The sequence below is a fragment of the Colias eurytheme genome, chromosome 26 (assembly GCF_061535395.1).
Source record: "Colias eurytheme isolate Ceu_HAF_F1 chromosome 26, ilColEury1 Martin Lab GWU primary, whole genome shotgun sequence".
Lineage (NCBI taxonomy): Eukaryota > Metazoa > Arthropoda > Insecta > Lepidoptera > Pieridae > Colias > Colias eurytheme.
In genome coordinates this window covers 2,830,780-2,854,710 of record NC_143005.1, presented here as the reverse complement: position 1 = coordinate 2,854,710, position 23,931 = coordinate 2,830,780, and the positions used below count along the sequence as shown (strand labels likewise).

At 34.9% G+C, this 23,931-nt stretch overlaps 2 protein-coding genes across 2 annotated transcripts in view; both read left to right on the top strand.

The window, feature by feature from the left end:
• The window catches only part of MCTS1 (malignant T-cell-amplified sequence 1 homolog), a 28,709-nt gene that overhangs the window by 509 nt on the left and 4,269 nt on the right, over positions 1-23,931 (top strand). The gene's annotated exons all lie outside the window — the stretch shown is intronic.
• AdipoR (adiponectin receptor) lies at positions 795-3,437 on the top strand. Its single transcript, XM_090116675.1, has one exon. It carries the CDS (start codon positions 877-879, stop codon positions 2,035-2,037), a length of 1,161 nt encoding a protein of 386 aa, XP_089972801.1. The 5' UTR covers positions 795-876; the 3' UTR covers positions 2,038-3,437.

Genomic DNA, 23,931 nt, shown 5'->3' with positions numbered 1-23,931 from the left:
TATCCCTACCACGCGTGATTCGACGTATTTCTGTAAAGTTGCATATAGTAAATTATTTTTTGAAAAATAAGGTCATAAAGAAGTTTCATTTCTTACGTGTGTACACTAGTACACGCACACATTTTTATTTTTTTAAGTTGACACCTTTGTGATAAAATATGCAATGAACGTTTAAGGTTTAAACCCATTGAACCCCGAACGGCCCGATCGGTCCACGACACAATCGATTTTCTATTGTGTCTGTGGTTCCGGGACCTGAGTTATTGTGGATATTTTAAGTTATTTATACCATAATCGTTGGTGTTTTTAAAGATATCGTATTTGTAAACAACGTTATTGTTATGAAACAACGGTATGAAATAACGATTGGTACCACATTAGCAGTTGGTACACCACTATGTTGTGTCATCCGTGAATTACATGAAAGAGAAAGATAATATAGTTCGTGCTTAGCGGAAAAGAGATGAACAACTGAAAACGAAAATGGTGAATGGTGTTTGAAATAGGAAACTTTGTCAGCAACCAGCAGGCAGTTCATCGACAGTTCGACAGCGACCTGCGACACTCGACAGTCTACAGTCCTTTGCAGCTGTTCTAAATTGGTTGTTGCTTATCTTTGTATCGCGTTTTATTGTCTTTGGTAATATTACTCGTGGCTCTCTGTTCTACGAAATAATTCCAACTATTTCATTATAAACCATTTTTGTGGAAACAAAGAACTCTGGAAGCAAAAGTGATGTCTATTTCGTGACGTAATTGGATCGCACACAAATGGTGAACGTGAAACTCAAGTAGATAATTATTGTTTATAGATCATAAAAAGTGTGTGCGAATGGTGTACGTTTTTCCCTAAGCCCGTGTAGTTCACATAGCAAAATGTGGGAAGTGGATTCTGACGCGGGATCTCTAAGTGCGTCGTCGGATGGAATTCGACGGAGGCAAGGATGGGATCCCGAGGCCGAGAGTCTTGCTTCTCAAATAGACGAACTCGACGAAGTTCTAGCTGAAGAGGAGGAAGGATGCCCTCTACCATCCACCCCCGAAGATCAGCATTTACTCGACGCGGAAATGGCTGAAGTTTTGAAAGCTGGCGTATTATCCGACGAAATAGACCTTGGAGCGCTCGCCCATAACGCCGCGGAACAAGCCGAGGAATTCGTTCGCAAAGTATGGGAGGCGTCGTGGAATGTTTGCCACTTCAGACACCTGCCGCGTTGGCTGCAAGACAATGATTACCTTCACAAAGGACACAGGCCACCGCTACCCTCTTTCAGCGCGTGTTTCGCTTCGATTTTCCGAATTCATACAGAAACTGGCAATATATGGACCCATTTGCTCGGATGCATTGCTTTCATCGGCGTCGCAATATACTTCGTCACACGGCCTTCGATCGAGATTCAAATGCAAGAAAAGGTGATATTCGGTGTGTTTTTCATTGGCGCCATAGTCTGTCTAGGCTTTTCATTCGCTTATCACACACTGTACTGTCATTCAGAAATGGTTGGAAAATTATTCTCCAAGCTGGATTATTGTGGAATAGCACTGCTCATAATGGGTTCATTTGTTCCTTGGCTGTACTACAGCTTCTACTGCCATTATAAACCGAAGATAATTTACTTATCCGTTGTAGTGGTATTAGGCATACTATCAATAATAGTATCACTATGGGATAGATTTTCTGAGCCCCGTTTGCGGCCACTTAGAGCTGGAGTGTTCATGGGCTTCGGCCTCTCCGGTGTAGTTCCTGCAATTCATTACGGCATCACAGAAGGATGGTTGAGCCAAGTCAGCAAGGCGTCCTTGGGCTGGCTGGTTCTTATGGGCCTTCTGTACATCTTGGGAGCAATGTTCTACGCTCTCCGTGTTCCTGAGCGCTGGTACCCCGGCAAGTGCGACATCTGGTTCCAGTCGCACCAGATCTTCCACGTGCTGGTGATTGTCGCCGCCTTCGTCCATTACCACGGTATCAGTGAGCTCGCCTCATATCGAGTGACTGTTGGAGAGTGTTCAATGCCCCAATCTTCAATTGCATTCTAGCCCGACCCTTTACCAAATGTGATAGTAGACCATAGATATATTTAAGTAAAACACAAATTTTCAATAGTTTCACTGTATATTTTTCACAATTGTTTTTAACACATTTTTACCTAGGTTTTTTACAAAAATAATAAAAAATCAAATTTGCAGTGAGGCTGTTTGTGCAATACTAAGAAAACATCAATTTGTATTGTCAGATTTTGTAAGTTGAGGGTTGATTACATAGTTAGTTTTATATTTCTTTTATTTATTTATTTCACTTTAGACTGGTTAGATTTTATTAGATTCTTTATGAAACTTTAGTGAAAAAAGCACACAATATAATTTGTGTACTCTCTTCTTGACACCATAAGCTTTAGTTAAAATTTTCTATGTGTTGAATATTTTATCATTATGTACTTAATTTATGTATCTTGCACTAATTAGAATAATTTGTGGTAGTTAGTAGTTGATGACCACATGTGACCTATATTTTTTTCTGTATTGTGAACAGTACTTCACACTTTATTTTTCTTTTATCCAAAATAATACCATTTTTACTTATATTTTACTTGGTTGTTTGTGCATGACCTTAACACAGCTTTTTTGAATCTCTTTATTTTTATGTAACAATGTATGATATTGTTTATATTTCAATAGAACTTTGTTGTGTATGCTTAAACATGGTCATCCAATGTTATTATATTTATTTCTTCATATTTCATTCAGAGACATTCCATTTTACTTGAGATTATTTTTCTAACAACATCGAATCAAATTAATGAACATTTTCAAATTGCATGTGTGGTCTATGCTAGGTGTAATAAAAAAAATTATATTCTAAATTGTTGTAAGTGTTCATGAATATAAAGATTTTATGAAAAGAAAATAAATAAAAAAAATGTGGTGTAGATTAAAAGTATTGAGCTCTGTTCTCGTGAAAGTACATTATCATAGGTATATTGGAAAAATTAAAGAAAAAGTATTTTAACTACTAAAACAAAAATATTAGGAGCTCATAGTTTCGTTTTTGTATGAGACTTATAAATTGCACTTGTAATTATTGCTATGTATGTTGGTTAGGCTTTCTCGACAACTCTTGGAAATTGTATACTTGTAACATTTGAGTCTGTTTATGACTGATGATAAAAGACAATATTTTTCACATTGTTTAATTATACTGATAATTTGTTTATGAAGCAATTTTTAAAATCTTTGCTACATAATTTACGTAAAATTTCTTTCAATTAGGATCTTAACAATCCAGTATCTTTCATTTGTTGCTAGTTATAATTATAATTAATATAAAAATTTAATTGTGTAGATATTGTCGCTTTCATTGTTTGTTTAAACTTTGTTAAACCTTTTCTTGTTTTAAATGGGATAAAATGTGATTATGGAATAAATAATTTGGAAAAATCTTTGGGTCTATTTCTTTATTACTCAAACACAATTACAAATAACATTCAAGACTTCAATCTCATGATTAATCTATTAAAAATGTAGCTAAGTATATCTTTATTAAATTACAATTTATTTGATAAAAAAAATAAGTTGTATTTTGTTAGCAGGTAAATACCTAAAGAGCTAACAAGAAAATGTTTCATGAATAATGGCAGTAGGTACATACATAAATCATGGTTTATTACATTTCTAGGTTCACAGAATAATGCCAGGTCAAATGTTATTGCCTGATCTAGATCAACTTTGACACGCAACTTGGTTTCCATAGAGAAATTCTTGATAAGAAATCGATAAATTTCCACTGCATAGCTCGTGGGTTCCACCAAGCGTGCACATGCATGCATTATCATTGAGGCGTTAAAACTAAACTTGTGATAGAATCTAGTACAAACTAAAAATGTAGAAAATACCATGAAATGCTATGCATACTAATTAGGGATTCTGATAATTTTGAAAGTGCTGATTATTATCAGCAGTTGTGAATATCACGCAGCACGCTATCTATTTGCAGTACCTAACTATGATAGGACTGCAAAATTCTGCAGACTATCATAATTAATTAACATCTTGTGAGATAATGTTTATATATATGTAGATGTTATTTATTTAGGATAGAAAGTAAAAAGGTCAAGTATAATGCCAAAAGTACGCGTTTTCAGTACATAGCCGCTCTATTGCAAGCGGAGTCTTGGAAGAGAAAGGATATTACGATATTATTGGTTTCAATATTATTTTATCTATCTATACATCTATACAAATATTATAAAGAGGAAAGGTTTGATTTTTTGTTTGTTTGTTTGTTTGTATGAATTGAATAGGCTCCGAAACTACTTGGCAGATTTGAAAAATTCTTTCACTGTTGGAAAGCTACATCATTTCTGAGTGACATAGGCTAGGTTTTATCCCGGAAATCCCACGGGAACGGGAACTATGCGGGTTTTTTTTTGAAAACGCGGGCGAAGCCGCAGGCGGAAAGCTAGTTACAAATAATTGCCATGCCAATGAATACGGGCCTGTAGAAAGGAATGTGCTGAAATCCCATAAATTACTGCGGTAACTACCTACCTACTTATATTGTTTGTATCGACCAGTTCTGACCTTGCCAAGGTAAAATGTTGAGGTGTGGAATAATAATATCGATTCAGTTTGCAGGGTAGTCAATTTAAATTAACTAAGTAGGGATTAGTAGGTAAACATTTTTCATAATTATGACATTTCGATTTTTTATGATATCGGAGCAACTTTAGCGATCTTATTTATTAATTATCTAATTAACAATTAAAGTAATAATAGTATAGTAATAATTTTATACTAATGACACAATAAGGACCTAGTTAGGTATTTATATTACATAGGCAGTTGAAAAAATAATTAGATATTATGTACCTAACTAGCTATATCAATTCCTTACATAAGTAGAACTAAACACCAAAAACAGTTTGTAGAAAATGGGGAAAGTTTTGTTTGTCCAGTGATTTATTAACTAATTAGCTTTGATAAAGCGCAAATAAGAAAGTTATTCTCATAATAGCAATTTGTAAACTACTTGTGATCTTAACTGACCTAAGCTACTTTAATTTTTTTCTAAATGAAGATAAGGTTAAATTTTGGGAAATTTTTTTCGCCTATTTGAACTTCGTAGAACCTTTCTTCGCGAATGTTTCGCTCACATTTCCCTGAAAATACCAATTGCTTTTACCACAGACTAATAATAATATACTACGTATCTTTTACGTAAGAATTCATCCGAATCGCTTTGTATTTTCGATGTCTTGACACTGAGATTGATTGCTATTGGTCTATAATTACGGAATTTCTCCAAACCGATGACTAGCAAAGCAAAGTAAATTAATGTTTGCAATGAATGGCCTTTTATTGGCAGAAAATGTTCAATCGTCCATAAGTAGTGAGAAAAGATATTTTGATAAATTTTGCACTATTCTTTGATGTTGTATTGATGAGTTGTTTTTTATATGTAAATATAAAATAATAATTAATAAAAGAATCTTGTGGTGCGTCGTGGAATCATTAAATGCGTTTATTTTAAAGAAAAGGATAGTTTAGGTCAAGGATCATTTTATTGAATACTAGCTGTGCCGCGCGGTTTCACACGCATTGCTCCGCTCCTGTTGGTCTTAGCGTGATGATGATAGCCTTATAGCCTTCCTCGATAAATGTGCTATCAACACCGAAAGAATTTTTCAAATCGGACCAGCAGTTCCTGCGATTAGCGCGTTCAAACAAACAAACTCTTCAGCTTTATAATATTAACTGTATAGATTATTTCATAAATATTTGGTTCTTAACCTACTGTTCTGAATGTAATTTAGAAAGTTCAGAACTCACAATAATGAAAATTACTTCGTCCTCTATTGCATTGAAAACTGCAAAGACCACTTCATAATAAGGCGTGAACATTGAAAGCCTTACAAATAGGTAGTAGAACAGTGTAAGGCTTCTGCTTCTGTCTATATTTACAGATTAGTACTTATCTTGTAATATATTTTGCGTGGGCGAATAGAATCAATATTTTGAAAATTTTATATTATTATTACTCCAAGATAATTACTGTAGGTACGTAATGTAATCTTATGTTGTTTAGAAATGTGTCAGTAATTCGGAGAGATACGTGAACAACAGATAAGAAAATCGAAATCAAAAAATCGAAATACATGGTAATAATATATCGAAATGTGGATAGTTATTCCATGATATATTCGAAGAATCTCTGTAAAAGAGAGCTTGCGATTATGATTTATTTCTTTCCTTTGAAATATGAATAATGAAGTAGCTTCAGACTTCTTAGAAGGGCTGAAATTTCACTCAAAGATAGCTGTAGGTGGATTGTAGGGCGAGATGTAGGTGACTTTTCTAAGTTTTCTTCTATAATGTAAACGATTTAAATACCTATATGTTTAGAAAATGATATAGAATATAGATTAAATAGTTCACTCTTATCGGAGTATGAGAGTAATTGAATAGGGTGTGCACCTATTACTTATTTATTTAGACTAGTCTTATGTCTAAATTATTGTCTACTGTAATCTGTGGACGATATGTGGTCAGGAGAACGTCTGTTATATTTGTCTAAGTATGAATTTTCTATTTTCATTTGTTCTGACTATGTCCTAAATTAGTTATTTCCCTCTGTCATTCAAAATTTATACATTTTTCCAATAGAAACATCAAAACAAACCTATTTTTTATGTCTTTAGCAGAATAATTGTATTGACTAATTAACCTTCTGACGTAACATTATATTATTGCCCTTGAAGTGTCTCCTCTTTGTGGGATAACAAAATTGTGTTTTGTCAATTTCGCTTTGAAATAAACGGAGCATGTGTATTGTGTAGGTACGTATTTTGTGAATTTCTATTTGTGTGTTGCTTTCATATCATAAAGTTAAGGTCTAAGGAAACACGAGGGTAGAAAATAATGACGTCTTAACTTACACGTGGAATGTTAATATTTCTGAAAATATGTAAGTAAAATTAAATAGGTAGCATAATTTGGTATCGTTTGTTGCCTTTGCTTCGCCATGAAATTTGGTATAGAGATATTTTGATACCCGAGTAAGGACATAGGATAGGTTTTATCCCGGAAATCCTACAGGAACGGGTTTTTCTTTGAAAACGCGGGCGAAGCTTCGGGCGGAAAGCTAGTATGTATATGTATAAAATTGTTAGGTACTTGAAACCTCTTTTATGCTATGTCATTTTTCTTGACGTCATATTATTGTAATTAATCACATAAATAATTAATCCGAAACTCTTAGATACTCTGAGATAATGCAGCTGTTAATCATGGCTTAGAAAATATGATACTCTAATTTTTGTATTTCAAAACAACTTAGGTAGGTACTAGGTATTGAAAAATTAAAATCTTGAGTCTAAAGATTTATATCGTATTTGTAGCTATAATATCTTTTCCTGGTAATCTCCCATTAGCCATAATGCATGGCTCTCCCGCCTTTTTGAAATAATTTATCTGTGTATTATGCATAGTACGTGGCGTCTTGCCAAGTATGTAGGCAAAATATTGACAAGCGAGTACCTACCCTTGTACTAAATTATTCGTTACGCGGCTGTTATAAATAATAAAATGTTGTTTATACAAAGATTCATGAGTAATTGGAATGTAAACAGAAAATAGGAATAAACGAAATAGGTATATATACTCGAAGGAGTTTAAGCTTCCAAATATTTCAATGTGCTTCCAGTTTCTACGTACAGAAGAAGTATAAATGGAATATAATATGATTTTAATGAAATAACCAGAATTCTCGAAATACCTATACATAAATTTTCTCTCCTCGCAAGTAAAGTAACTTGTTAGATATTCTCTTATCTTTATTAGTTCTGCAATTCTCGTATCTCGAATTAAGTAAGATCAAAGTTTCTCTCATAATTACTTCGTCTGCTTGAACGATCGATAACTCTTTAATCTGCTAATGACGTCACTACTCAGTTGTCGTGAAGTACCCTCATACATTTGAGTTTTATTTTCACTGATTGAAATCATTTGTTTGATTTTAAATATCATTGTTATTGTTTATACGGAGATAATCATCGACGGATTATCTGGATAGTTAGACTGAAATAGAACTTTATATTATGTTATTGTTTTTGATTCTTGTTGAACTATTTAGTGCTATTGAGTTATGCAGGATGAGGAGATTCAAATTTCAAATAGGAAAGCACATCTTTATATAATCAAAGTAACGATGTTCAAAGATCCTGTTTCAAATAAGAAAGGTCATTCTACTTATCTTACCAGCTATTGACTGACTTATAAGTGGAAATTTTTCCCAGTGTACTAAATGTGAAAATTTTGTATAGAAAGGTCATTCAGGACTTTATGCACATAGCAAGTATTCTGAATTATTAACCTAATAAAACCTAACTCTAAAAATTACTTGTAGAAAACGTGGGAAACATAAAATATCGAAAATGATTACATAACTTTTCTGCCTTTAAAATTAAAGGCACTAAAAAGTTAAAGTAGAGTTAGGAAAAACATTGATCTGAGTGCAAAGTTGAGTACCTGCTTATTTAATATTTTATTCCTAAATTATTATTGTTTCGGCGTTTCTGAAGAATATCTTGTTGTCGCTTACCTTACTCATGTTCACTGAGTTGTAAGGATTCATCAGGTCTTAGTTTTCAATTTCCTAGACTTGTAATAGGCTTATGATATTCATAAGCCTAAATAATGAGCTTATATTCAAGTACACAAGTGAATTTGATACGGAACCTAGCGGAGGACTCAGCAGGCTTTGAACATTCCGTAATAAGGGGAAAGACGTCCTTTGTATGTTGATATAATTCGCAAATTGTTACTTTCTCGATAGAATGATCATTGATTATGATTATTTTCAGTAAGCCTAAATTTAACACACAAATAGGTATATTATTAAATAATAATCATTTATTAGGTGAGTTAACTAACAGAGCAAACAATTTTCTTGCAAGTTTTTTGTACGACTGTATTGCGTATTTGTGACAAAAGTAAAATTAATGTCATATTGAATTGCACAACACATAAACATAAATTGTTCGTTTACCGTTGTCTCATACGTCATTAACTACTTATTTCATCTGTCCTGTCCCGTTACTGGGGGTCTGGGTGATAAAGTAATCTATCTATACATCTATCTATCTATCTATCTAATCTATACATATAACATATAATAAACTAGCGGTCCGCCCCGGCTTCGCCCGTGGTACATATTTACGTTTTCTCTTCATAAAAACCATCCTCGTAGGTACTTCAAGGAATATAATAAAAAAAGAAGTATCGAAATCGGTTCAGCCGTTCTCGAGTTATGCGCTTACCAACACATTTTGCGATTCATTTTTATATATATAAGAGAAGATCTGTAGAAGGGTCAATTCTGTACATTAAAAATATTGAAAAAATAAATAGCAGGGGGTGTTACTGGATCGATATCAAACCCAAATATGTGATTAAAAAAATTTTTGTCTGTCTGTCTGTCTGTATGTGAAGACATCACGTGAAAACTAACGGTTCGATTTCGATGAAACTTGGTATAATTATACCTTATTATCCTGGGCGTAAAATAGGATACTTTTTATCCTGGAAAAATACGTAGAAAAAAAATTATCTTAATTTTTCAGTTTTATCCATAATTCCATAGACGTTGTTCTGTAGAACCGCGAACACACTTTGCGTATTATTAAAGGCCTAGCCGTATTTGGGTCCAATAGATATTAATAAGATGTCATTGTCAGAGTTAATGGAGAAATAAACCATCCACGCGAAGACCGACATCCGCGCGGACGGAGTCGCGGGCGGAAGCTAGTCTGCAATATGACAGTTGTAAAGAAATGTGGACTTTGTACATGGAATAGCATACCATCCATGATAACGGTAACTTTTCCTTTCATGGCAGGCTTACAAGCCTACACTGATTGAGTTATCACCAAGTTTCAAGGGTTCAATGTGTACCGTGTATATCAAGGGCAGAAAGTGGTCTTAATATTCTCAATTATCAACATTCATCATTTCAACATTTTATTGTATTTTTTCTTGGAGTTTCTAGTCTCTTAATTGTTACCATACTCTGAAGCAGCGGAGTTCATCATTTATCAATCACTCATCTGAACTTCCTTAGGCAAGTGATAAGTAATAGATAATTATTTGCAGATTTAGTTGAGAGATTGAAATTCATATTTAGATTGGACGTTTTATTTTAATATCACTGAATATAAAGCCGGGACCACATTTGTATCAAGTTATCGTATTATCGAGTACCTATGCGTATCCTAGTGTGGACGCCCATTTTGACCATACCGTACTTACCTTTTATCACACTTTTATCGCGTGAGCAACGGTCCGGTTCGGCCAAAAACCATACGATATTTATATTATACCATACGTATCCGATACGACACGTATCAGATACGCGGTTAATAGCGATCGGGGTGTATCATGATTCATGATACGAAGTGTATCACAAACAGCAAACTAGAAAACATGATACGCGACGGAGATGTGATACGCAAAAATGATCAAGTGTGGAACCCACCTTTAGAATATTCAGAAAGTACTCGTTAGCTAGCCGTAGCCGGCACTATTTTAGTCATTTCCTCCCGCAGCTGAATTTAAATAGAATATAGATAAAACACACTGTTCACTGAGTCGGGGATATGTGTCCCTTCGTCCAGCATACTCACCACAACTCACCATGGAATCCTGATATTTCATGAATGTCAAAAAACTGTTCTGAAATAGTGCTAAATAGTGCCCAAAGGAAAAAAATAGTGCTCTTGTACTTGCGAAGTTATAGCCATAGTTCGATGAGTATGCTGGACGAAGGTTTCGCCCAGCATACTCACCTCCGTCCGGAGAATCTGTATACGCTTCAAACATAATTCATACTTCAAAAAATAGTTCCCAAATAGTGCCAAACGGTGCCCAAAAAGAAAAAACAGTGCTCGAATAACTTCGGAGTTATAGGCTTCGTTCAGTGAGTATGCTGGGCGTAGGTTCTACGCCCAGCATACTCACCTCAGTGCGCGAATATCGAACGAGCTATAGGTATAATTTACGTCTCAAAAAATTGTACTTGAAATAGTGCCCAATATCAGTCCAATTTTTGCTTGACTTTTGACTTAGAAAACCATTAAATTTTAATGTAAACTTCTACATACTAACGTAAAATGGGGTACAGTCGTCGACACATGTTTTTGGACAAAAATATTAAACTTTCTAATTGTAGACTTCATGTTATTGGAAATAATTATATGGTATTTTCTCACATGTCAAAAACTTTCGATTAAATGCATTATTATATATTTTATAAATAATAATAAATGAATGAAACTTTAAGCGTAAATGAAGTCTATTACTTCATTGCATTGTGTGTTTGTCTGAATAAAAACAGTCATTTGCAGCCAATAAAATTAGTATCTTGAAAAATTGTAAAAAGGAAATTATACAGTTTCTTTTTGTATATATGTTGCAGGCAAAACTTATAACCAGTGAAAACTAGTACTGTGACATAGTTATACAAATTTTTAAAACTCTTTCCAATAGTTTCATCAATGAAAGGTTTAGCAATAAAAAACATTTTTAATTACTTACGTTATTTATTACTATTTAAAGGGCCAAAGTAATCAGAATTCTAGTTAACTAGTTCACAGCTTTTGTTAACATTCATAATATAATCAATGTAAATAGAAAAAATTGTAGTTTTAATATTGTATATAATATACATATAAAAAAATGTTTAGCGTCGCGGGCGCCGCGCGTCGTAAGCCCCATACCTATTGACCGTACGTGCATCCATTACTGCCACACTATATTGAACTTTATCACATGAGGAATACAGGTCAATTCCGTAAACGTTGTGGTACCGTCCTTGATCCGGAAAATGATTATTTTGAATAATTTTGTCAGTTGCAATGTAAGCATTAATAACAGCAACTTTATTTTTCATGCATGATTTACTTCATTTGATATCTTAATCCTTCAAGCGCCGTGATCTAGACAAATATATAAAATCATTGTTCCTAGCTACCGGGGTCCCATGCGACGCGCGAAGGCTTAATCATATTATTATAAAGTATTATTAAAATAAGGTGTAATTAATAATATTGCGATTCTAAAGTAAATACTCCCTTACATAGACAATATAACAAAACAAATAATTTACACAAGACAAAAATTGTTAGAAAGAAAGTTAATAATATTGTATTCGACTGTACTCAATGTAATGTATGTAGAAGTTTACAATCAAATTTAATGGTTTTCTAGCTCAAAAGTCAAGCAAAAATTGGACTGATATTGGGCACTATTTCAAGCACAATTTTTTGAGACGTAAATTGTTCCTATAGCTCGTTCGATATTCGCGCACTGAGGTGAGTATGCTGGGCGTAGAACCTACGCCCAGCATACTCACTGAACGAAGCCTGTAACTCCAAAGTTATTCGAGCACTGTTTTTTCTTTTTGGGCACCGTTTGGCACTATTTGGGAACTATTTTTTGAAGTATGAATTATGTTTGAAGCGTATACAGATTCTCCGGACGGAGGTGAGTATGCTGGGCGAAACCTTCGTCCAGCATACTCATCGAACTATGGCTATAACTTCGCAAGTACAAGAGCACTATTTTTTTCCTTTGGGCACTATTTAGCACTATTTCAGAACAGTTTTTTGACATTCATGAAATATCAGGATTCCATGGTAAGTTGTGGTGAGTATGCTGGACGAAGGGACACGGGGATATGTAGGTCTCGGAGTTGGCCTTGGGTAAACATTTTGGTGAATACGTCGAAATTAAAATGATTTTTTTCATGTAAAGCAAGATACGTGACTGTAGTCGAGATGGATTTAAAACTTTTTTTAAGAAATAACCATAAAACTTTGTAGTCTATGGTAGGTAGAACAATTATTTAAAGGTCACTTAATACTACTTATACAATATCTTTAATATTACAGTAACCTATAGAAATTAGAAGTTATTAACTTTAGTTGATAGTAAATGTTTTATTATGCTGAGTGGCGATGTTTCAACACCATTCAGACACACTCCGTCTCGCTCTTTTTAAGTATAGTAAAGCGAGATAGAAAAATGTTGCCAAATTAGGGCACTTGATATTTTACGGTATGTGCACACGACATGGGTAGGTATATCACGTGATAAATCATAAAGAGCATTATAAAATCTTCCTTTCCTATAAATTAAAGCCTCCTAAATCTAAGCCTAGAATTATTATGCAGCGCAATTTTGGTAAAATCGATGTAGATCGTCTTTGTGAAGATGCCGCTGATACCGACTGGTCAGCCATTTACTCTGCTGGTTCCATTGACGAGAAGGTTGCGTTATTTAACTCTTTACTTCTGAACCTATTTGACAAGCATGCTCCCTTGCGCCCAGTCAAGTTGAAGCATTTGCCCGCGCCTTGGATGACGGCTGAACTGAAATCACTTTTGAAAAAGAAGGCCCGTGCGAAAACAAAATTAAAGATGCACGATTCTGATGTTAACCGGGAAAAGTATCAGAGTATTCGAAATCGCTGCAATACATTATGTAGGGATGCGCAACGACGTCACATTTCTACATCGGTCGAAAACGGTGACCCAAGCAAAACGTGGAAATTTCTCAAATCCCTCGGTATTGGAAAGGCCGCGCAAAATTCCATTCCAGACACAGTTACTATTGATGAACTAAATTCTCACTTTTCTAATCCTCTCTTGGATTTTAACACAAATTCTAAAGCGCGCACCTTAAGTTTTCTTAATTCATTATCTTCTTCTGGCCATCCTCCGTTTATTTTAAGTCAATTTTCCGATTGTGGTGTTAAGAAGAGCATATTGTCTATAACTTCGAAGGCTGTTGGTAGTGATTGCATTGGTCGGAGCATGATTATTCCTATTTTACCTATCGTTAATCCTGTCATCACACACATCCTTAACTTTTCTATTTCCTCGAGTACATTTCCTGTTATCTGGAAAGATGCTCATATCTTGCCTCTCCCTAAAACCATGAATCCTGTCTCTGCTTCTGACTTCCGCCCCATTGCTATTCTTCCTTTCCTGTCGAAAGTGTTAGAACGGCTGGTGCAGGAGCAGTTAAGTCGCTTCCTTAATTCCCATAATCTCCTTAACCCCTATCAATCTGGTTTCCGCCCAGGTCATAGCACGACCACTGCACTTATTAAAATCACTGATGACATACGCCTGGGTTTTGACAATAAGCAGTTGACAATCCTTTCATTGCTTGACTTTAGCAATGCTTTTAACACCGTCGACCATGAGGTATTGTTGGCTATGCTACGCTCTATTAACATATCTCCAACGGCTATTGACTGGTTTCAAAGTTACTTGCGGGGACGTCGGCAGCGTGTTCTAGTGGAGAACCTAACCTCTTCCTGGAGCAATGTTCATGCCGGGGTTCCGCAAGGTGGCGTGTTGTCTCCTCTCTTATTCTCAATCTTTATTAACTCCATCTCCAATAACATTTCTTCTCCTTATCATATGTATGCAGACGATTTCCAACTATATTCGCACGTGGCCCTGCCTGAACTTTCTGAAGCGATTTTTCGTACAAACACTGATCTCGCAGCCATCGTCAATTGGAGCAAGGAACACGGTTTAAAGGTAAACCCCTCAAAAACTAAAATAATTATAATTGGAAGCAAGCCGCTTATGAGCAAAGTTAATTGGGATTGTTTGCCGGATGTAGTGGTCGATGGTACTCGCATCCCTATCTGCAAAACTGTTAAAAGTCTTGGATTGCACCTCGACCAGCACTTATCCTGGTCGGAACACATCAAGCAAATTCGAAAAAAAGTGTTTGCTACTGCATCCTGTTTGCGCCGCTTACGAAACTTTCTACCGATTTCCACCAAAATTGCGTTAGCCCAATCCCTTCTACTTCCTTTCCTTGACTATGCCGATTCCTCATTTCCCGATCTTTTTGAGTATCAGTTAGACATCCTTGAGAGGGTGCAAAATTTCTGCATCAGATTTATTTTTGGCTTACGTAAATTTGATCATGTCACCGAATTTCGTAAAAAACTTAATTGGCTTCCCATCCGTCGTCGCCGGGATGCCCACATACTTAACCTTCTGTACTGTGTTCTGTTTGACCCTAAAACGCCAGGCTATCTTAAAACTCAATTTAATTACCTTAGTTCAAATAATTCACTCTCTCTTCGCTCTTCTAATCTTCTGCTTCTTTCTGTACCGGTTCGCCGCACTAATTTCTATGGATCTTCATTCACTGCTCGCGCTATTCAACTTTGGAACGCTCTGCCTGAATCCATTAGGCGGGCGCAAAATGTTAAAAGTTTTAAAGCTCTTGTCAAAAATCATTTCCTATCTCTATAATGTGTTGCTTATATTTATTTTAGATTATATTATAGTGTTTATTTTTTCGTATTGTATGTAGTGTATTTAGTAGGTTATGTATTATTATGTGTATGTATATTTATAAAATATGTAAGTAGTTTATTATATTTACGTAAGTACCTATATTAATTTATATACTTATTTTATTTTATTTTTATTGTTATTATTGTATATATTGTTTTTATTAATTATATTTTAATGCTTAATTTATTAATTGAATTTGCGCCAAGTCGCGTTCTAGCATACATTCCTTACCAATCAGGGTTGCCTGGAAGAGATTGCTTTTAAGCAATAAGGCCGCCTTTTAGTACGTATGTGCCGTGTGTTTTCATTGTACCTTAATTGTAATTATAAAATAGCTTATTTATGTTTGGTATATTATGTACAATAAAGAATAAATAAATAAATAAATAAATAAATAAAACTTGTATTATACCTTACTAGCGGTCCGCCCCGGCTTCGCCCGTGGTACATGTTTACGTTTTCTCTACATAATAACCATCCTCGTACTTCAAGGAATATAATAAAAAAATAATTATCGAAATCGGTTCAGCCGTTCTCGAGTTATGCGCTTACCAACACATTTTGCGATTCATTTTTATATATAAGATTATCCTGGGCGTAAAATAGGATACTTTTTATCCTGAAAAAATACGAAGAAAAAAAATAATCTTAATTTTTTATTTTTATCCATAGACGCTGTTCTGTAGAACAGCGAAAACACGTTGGGTATTATTATAGGCCTAGCCGTATTTGAGTCCAATAGATATTTATAAGATGTTATTGTCAGAGTTACTCAAAATGGAGAAATAAACCATCCACGCGAAGACCGACAACCGCGCGGACGGAGTCGCGGGCGGAAGCTAGTTGATTAATATAATATTGTATGTACAATTCATAATATTATTATACTAGAATTACCGGCAAGTTCCTGTATTCAATTATATTCATATTCAAGTCACTATGCCTCATGTAATTAACACAATAACGCGACCTATTCAAATGTAGTATAATATAATGTTGGTACCATGGACGTATAAAAAAAGACGGACGGTATATCGCCTAAACATTGAGTGAAGCCTAGTAATGGCGGCGAAACATCCATGTGTGTGTGCCATGTTGCCATGGCAACAGCTGTCCTGATGACAATGGCGGCTGTATTTTTTTCTATAAATTTTGCCGTAATAATTTTGTCATTAAAACATAAAAGAAATAACTTGCTTCCCTGTGGAATGTAATCCCTTGTGTTTTGTTATTTAAAATTGTATTGTTGCGACACCATTTAACCACGCAAGACGGCATTTTAAATATTTTTTGTGAAACAGTGACGCAGTTAATCAGTCGGTAGTTCACGACGTAATGGCGGCCGACTAGCTTACTATGGTGAGAGTGTGTGCGTGTTTATTGTCTTTACACGATCGCTAGCTTACTATGGTGGCTTCACGTTGTTTGTTCGTAATACGGCGTCCGTCTTTTTTTATACGTCCATGGTTGGTACATTGATAAGCTTAACAACTTCCATATACTTACATTTATATAACTAACCAGTTTATAAAATCTTTCGTTTAAAATTTTCTACACTTCAAAATATAGCTACCTATATAAAGAGTGGTTATTTTAATAATAATGTGTAAGAAAAACATCTTTTTCCACATGATGTTATTGAACGCACCAATCACCATGCTGTGGACTAATCGTTGTCTGGACTCTAGGTCATTCGCAATAGGATAATTGAGTTCTGTGTGACACCGTAGTTGTATACGTAGTATATTATTATTAGTCTGTGACCGTAGTATCAAATAACCGGGTCCACACAACGAGCAGCTTCGCGAAGTAATGACCACATGAGTAGAAAGACGGTAATGACTGCGAGGCTGCTTAGTCTATGTACACCCGGCTAATAAATAAAAGTCTATACCTACTACCTAATAGTATAAGCTGATGAGTTTGTTTGTTTGCTTGCTTGAACGCGCAAATATCAGGAACTACTGTTCCGATTTTAAAAATTATCTCACTGTTAGTCGTATTTACCGAGGAAGGCTTATTAGGCATTGCTATTGCAATGCGGGTAACAACTTGTAGATTATATACGGGAAATCCGCCAAAAATTAAGTCACTGTTAGTAATAAATTATTATTTATGATAAATAAATGCTATAAAAATTCGCGAGAATAAAATTTTGGAATGTATAATTGATGATTATTTGCAAGTAAACCGGCCGCGGCGTATCAGGGTAAAGTAAATGCGAATTACAAGTTTACATTGCGGGGAAATATGGAAATGAAGTAAAACTCGTATTTGCGTCAATGAAGTCATTATCCTATTAATATTTTATCTTTTTTACGTGGGTACATACAATTTTGTGGTAGGTATGAGCCATGAGGACAAAACACGTTCCTTGAATAGGGATCTCTTATGTATGTACTTATTACTTGCTATGTAAAGCTGTATGTTTTCCTCATTTATTGTTATAGCGGTTTTCTGAAAAATAGTCAAACTTTACATCGATGACCCATATATATTCATCCGCGAGTCCGTATGACTGAAAAAAATTCTGTTTTGTAGTGACTGGATGCACATAAAGATTATGCTTTAATTTAAGTACTAATTTACAAGTAAGAGAAAGTATTTTTCATATTACACAAGAACGTTAAAAATTTATTTCTCTAAATTTTACTAGGTCATATGTTTACATAAGTGTTTATGCATTGCTAAATTCATAAAGCGTATGTTCGCTGGCATACATGTTCCACACGCGATTAGATTGGAACAAAAGGTCATACGGACAAAGCTCATATATTCATGTTATATGTACCTACTTATAACTTCATAGTATATAAAGATCATCGAATAAGTTGACTGTTGATGATCGTAATAGGCACTACAGTCTACAAACATCTACAACTGTGAAAATAAAGCAAAGTCGTTCAGGACCGATTTATGTGATCTCGAATTTATTGTGCTTGGCTTCGAATATATTAGGTACCTACTATAGCAAGTAAATCGTAGAAAAACTACAAGAAATATAAAAAGTCTGTGATAAGCAATATCGTTTTTATTTCATCTACACACCTTGGGTAGTTTACGTTTATGTAATGTAGAAAATATATTATTGTGTAGTATGACGTCAGGCGTGTTCTGTTTATATAATCATGAGCCGTGAACTTCGCCGTAATGAAATAAATACAACTTACAAGAATCGTCATGTTAAATTACGATAGTTTATTATAATTTATACATCCTGTCTATGATTTCTAATCAAATAATGATAAGGGCACAGCCGTAGATTGCTCAATAGTAGGGCAAATTGATTGCGATAGATCTATTTACAGGAAAGATATTGAATACAAAAGAGGAAAACGAGCTTGTTTTTTATCATGTAAAATATTTGATTCATATTTTGTCTGTATATTGAATAAGAATTAAATCATGCTGTTATAGGCATGCCATGGCCCTGCATGGGTGAAGCTTGACGGCATAAAACGAAACTACAAATGCTATAAATCACAAGTTGTCTACTAGGTACAACTACTACTACTCTTTCTGTTGGATTTGTAAAAAATAGCAATAGGAATTTTATATAAATACCTACTGATGTAGATATTGATTGTAAACAATATTCCTACCTATGTATAGAAATAAAGCATTTAAGCGCAGTGACTGTAACATGAAACTGTTAACAACAGTCGATAAACCGTATAGAGAATATAATAACATCGTCTAAACTAAATAAACCTAGTTCGCGTCGCTGGAGATGTAACATAGTGACGTCACAATGTTGTCGAAACTCCATGTTGCATATAAATTCGGTTATCCCGGTCGATCGGGAACTGACCTCGATTGCTAAAATGGACATCTATTTCGGACACCTATTGTGGTGATAAATAGCTAATCCTCTGTTTGTAAAGATAGAACCTTTTTGACTGAATTCATAATGCTACAACCATAATATTCTACTACTATACTAGTACTATAAGTTATAACCCTTTGTAATGGCAGAACAAGAAAAGCTGGTGTGTCACTTGATATTAATTGTTCACTACCACCCACTGTTACTACACAAATAGCCAGTTGTTGTTACAAGTATACCTAACATATAATATTGTAACTTGTGAGTTGTTCTATGGTAAATTATCCATATAGATAAGATCAACTTCTATAATAACATGAAAGCAAAAGTAGAAGGCAATTTAATAATGTTTTTGTTGTTACGTCCAAGGTGGTTCAAGAGTGAAGATGATTATGAACAAGATGTGAACAGAAAAAAATCAATCATAATTCAAGACCTCGCTGCTATAAAATTCGAATGAAGTTTCTTGAAAATAAAGAATTTGTTTATCGCAGTCTAAATAAAACTCACTTTGAACTTGTTCCCGACGTTAATGATAGACTTTATGCATAATTTTATGAGTTTTTTAGTGGAGTCTTGTTATTGAGAGTTCAATTGCGCAAATTGATAGTAATTTGGCTGGGGATAAGTGTACCTCTGGAGGTCGAGGACTGAGGTCTCTTCTTACATACTTACTAATAACTGTAGTGACTGAGTTTTGAATTTTGATACTATTTGCTTTTATTTGAATGTTGTTTTTGTTTATACAATTGAAATGAATAAAGAGAATTAAAGCCCATTTTCAAAGTTAAAGGTAGAGTTACAAATATGAATCACTTAATCATATTAATACTAGATTTCCGCCCGCGGCTTCGCCCGCGTTTTCAAAGGAAAACCCGCATAGTTCCCGTTCCCGTGGGATTTTCGGGATAAAACCTATCCTATGTGTTAATCCAAGTTACCCTCTATATGTGTGCTAAATTTCATTGTAATCGGTTCAGTAGTTTTTACGTGAAAGAGTAACAAACATCCATACATCCATACATCCATACATCCTTACAAACTTTCGCCTTTATAATAGTATTAAGATGAATCGAATCAAGGATTAATCTGCATTGAATGGTAGATAATGTTATCGTTCCATTTTTTTTAAGTGAGTAGGTAAATCATTATAAAGACACGACAAGTAATTTTTGCTTCAAGAAATAAATAACATCGCGTCAGTCGTTACTGACTGAACAGTGAAGATACATAATATTATTTTCCACAAAAATTACCTGCGCCGCGCGCGGCGCACGTAGGTAATGATTTGCCGCCGCAGTGATTTGGCTGATACCTATTTAGTATGTGGATGGAATGTGACATTTTTATCAGCCAGCATTAGTAGCATCCTGAATTTTTATAGCAACTTACATAGTTTATTTTTCCTATCCGTTGAATGTTCTTAAAGTTTAGTAGGTATGTTTTATTACCATTCGTCCGATTACCCATACATGCCCATACGTAGTAATATATTTTTATACTATGAATTTGTATACGTAGTATATTATTTAATATTATTATTAAAATAGTCTGTGCTATGATAGTAAATTATATTATAGGTGCCTATACCACAGATACTATAATACCTATAATACTTACTGTAAACGTTTTAAAGTGAAACTTTTATAACATCGTCTCAAACTTTTTGGTCTGTGTAGCGCATGTCGCGTGTATCGCGGCTGCCGAGTAGGTATACCTACTCGGCAGCCGACCGTCACGCGACATGCGCTACACAAAGCAGTGTTCGGAACCGTTCGAACAGTTTCACTTTTACCGTGGTTTCATAAAACCACACAACATTTTTTATACGTAGGTACATTATACATTTGTAACAATATAACGGTATTGTAAAGACGTTATATTATATAGAGCGTGGGCGGTGTGATACAGGGTGGGCCATGAATTAGTTAACATTTGAAAAAATCGTATAAAAAAAACCATTTAACATATTTTAAAAATCGTTTATTTACGAGAAAGCTTATTAGTTGTAATTTATTTTTTAAAAATTATTTCGTCTAAATGACCACCGTTACGGGTTTTGCACTCATCTAAGCGAGTCCTGAAGTTTTCGAATACTCTTCTGCAAAGAGACCGCGAGATCGCCGACATCTCTTCGATGATTTTTTCCGGCCCATACCTTAGGAGAGTGAAGTGGCCTCTCATGTTTAGCTTAAGGATTTTTGCTGCTCCAATACCTGTAATTCTGTTTGTTGACATGTCCATTTAGGTGGAAATGGGCTTCGTCAGAGAATAGGATGTTGTCAAAATTACTGAATCGAGTTAACATTGTTTCGGCATATGACTTACGCAAATTTAAATCATTAGGGTTTAGTTCTTGCACTAGCTGGATCTTATATGGATGTAATTTCAAATCTAATTTCAAAATACGGCGTAATGATGTGCGGGATAATCCTAATTCAGCCGAACGTTTGCGTGTCGATAAATCTGAATCACGTCGAACAGAAGCGGAAACTGCATACTGCACGTTCTCTTCGCTCCGAGAAGTCCGCGGGCCGACGGTTTGTTTCACATTTAGTGTAGATCCCGTCTCTTCGAACTTCTTCACCCATTTATTTATTAAAGGAGCACTTGGACACTGACTTAAGTCGTGTAAACCATATTCAACGCGAAATAAGCGTCTCACAGTAATGAGCGAAAAGTTGTTTAAATAAAACTGTTTCACGCAGTAAGCGCGTTGCGGCCCCGTGAAGTGATCCATTGCGACTAAATTTCCAAGAAGCGAGCTAGTGCCCCCGCCCCCGCCCGCGCCCCGCGCGGCAATAGTTTGCGCGGTAAGATACATTTAAATGTTAACGAATTCTTGGCCCACCCTGTATAATCGTAAAGAACATGTGAAATATATAAACACGTGATGTAGCAACACGTGCACCAAGCCACGGCATTGAGACAGTTGGCTAATCAGTTGGGCGTTGAATCGTAATGTACGATTTTATTGTTATAGAGATAAATTATTTAATATTATGAGTGGAGATTGTAAAGGAAATTATATTATGCTATGTATTAGGTACGAAGTTTGTGTTGTTTTTGAGAAGAAACAAAAATGTTATTGTACTTACTTGATGATGTTTTTAGTCTGTTTGTGTGAGTAGGGCTGTTGGTCTGTACTGTTTGTTGTTGTATTAATTATCACTAGCGGTCCACCCCGGCTTGGCCCGTGGTACATATTTACATTTTCTCTACATAAGAACCATCCTTGTACTTTAAGGAATATAATAAAAAAATAATTATCGAAATCGGTCCACCCGTTCACACGTGATGCCATGACAACGCGAAACGGGTTTCATTTTTTGATATAGATTATTGTTATAAAGTTCAATTGTATTTTTTTATGTTTTTTAAACACGTTCGACCCTATTAATAAGTGTCTCACCACCGGAGATATAATTTCATAAATAAATAAAATGGCAAATCCTTTAGCAAATTAATTAGCATTCAGTTCGATAATCGAGCAAAAACTTCCTTGGTGAAAACATTTAAATAAAAAAATCATTTAAATAAATTAATCTAATCGATATCTACCTATATCAATTTAGTTCCTTCTCGTTATAATTTATGTAGTTCAAGGTAATGTAAATTAATAAATAGTCGCCGATAAGCTTCCTACATTACAAGACAATAATATGTTTACAATAAAAAATACAGTTAATCGAAGTTAAATCGAGCCGAATAAAATATATTCTGCTAAACAAGCTTCGTATGCGAGTCGCGAATGTTACAAATCATGATAGACCGGGAGATACTGACACAAAATTTCGAGTCATTTGTAACAGGATGGCGGTTCTACAGGGTTCTTAGTACGCAATGACAAAAAGAAAAACGATGGTGTGAACGCTGGTACCGGCGGCTTAGTCGCGTGGGCGTTAGTCGAACTCGTCGGAAAAATAGCGAAAGTCGAACGATTTGTAACACAAAAATTTTAGAATTTACCGATAGCCCATAAAAAGAAGTAGGCGGTAGTGTCATGCCATACTTTTCCGGTGTGACTTACAGCCCGCCATACCGACGCGAATGTGTTGATTTAAATAAAACAATTATTCAACCATTTGTATCAAGCTAACTTTTGCACAGGTAACCATCGTCGTGCAGCCATTTACGAAAATCGCCATGCCATACTTTTCGGACGATTCCCAATGGTCGCCATACCGCCGAAAATCTGCAAAAATTTTTATTTCGCCAAACTTTTTGTACCAGTATTGCATTTGGATTTTTGGAGAGTATTTGATAAAATGTGACCATTATTATATTTGCCTTACTTCTAATAGGGGGAAAAAGTGCTGTCATACTTGAAAAATTAATTTAGTATTAATTTATATAAGTGAAGATTTCCAACACCTAGATCTTTGAAATTTTGTATTTATATTCGTTGATCCTCAAACTTACAGGAAAAATATGTGCCATACTGTTACAAATCGTTTGACTTTCGCTATTTTCCGACGAGTTCGACCAACGCCCACGCGACTAAGCCGCCGGTACCAGCGTTCACACCATCATTTTTCTTTTTGTCATTGCGTACTAAGAACCCTGTAGAACCGCCATCCTGTTACAAATGACTCAAAATTTTGTGTCAATATCTCCCGGTCTATGAGTCGCGGAATAAAATACGGTTATATGAAAATTGAAATTGCAACATGATGTTTACCAAATAACCGGTTTCGAAGGAACGGACAGGTTAATGCTCTGAAT

Excerpts from the sequence above, each read along its gene's own strand:
- AdipoR (XM_090116675.1), top strand. The coding sequence starts at position 877 with ATGTGGGAAGTGGATTCTGACGCGGGATCTCTAAGTGCGTCGTCGGAT.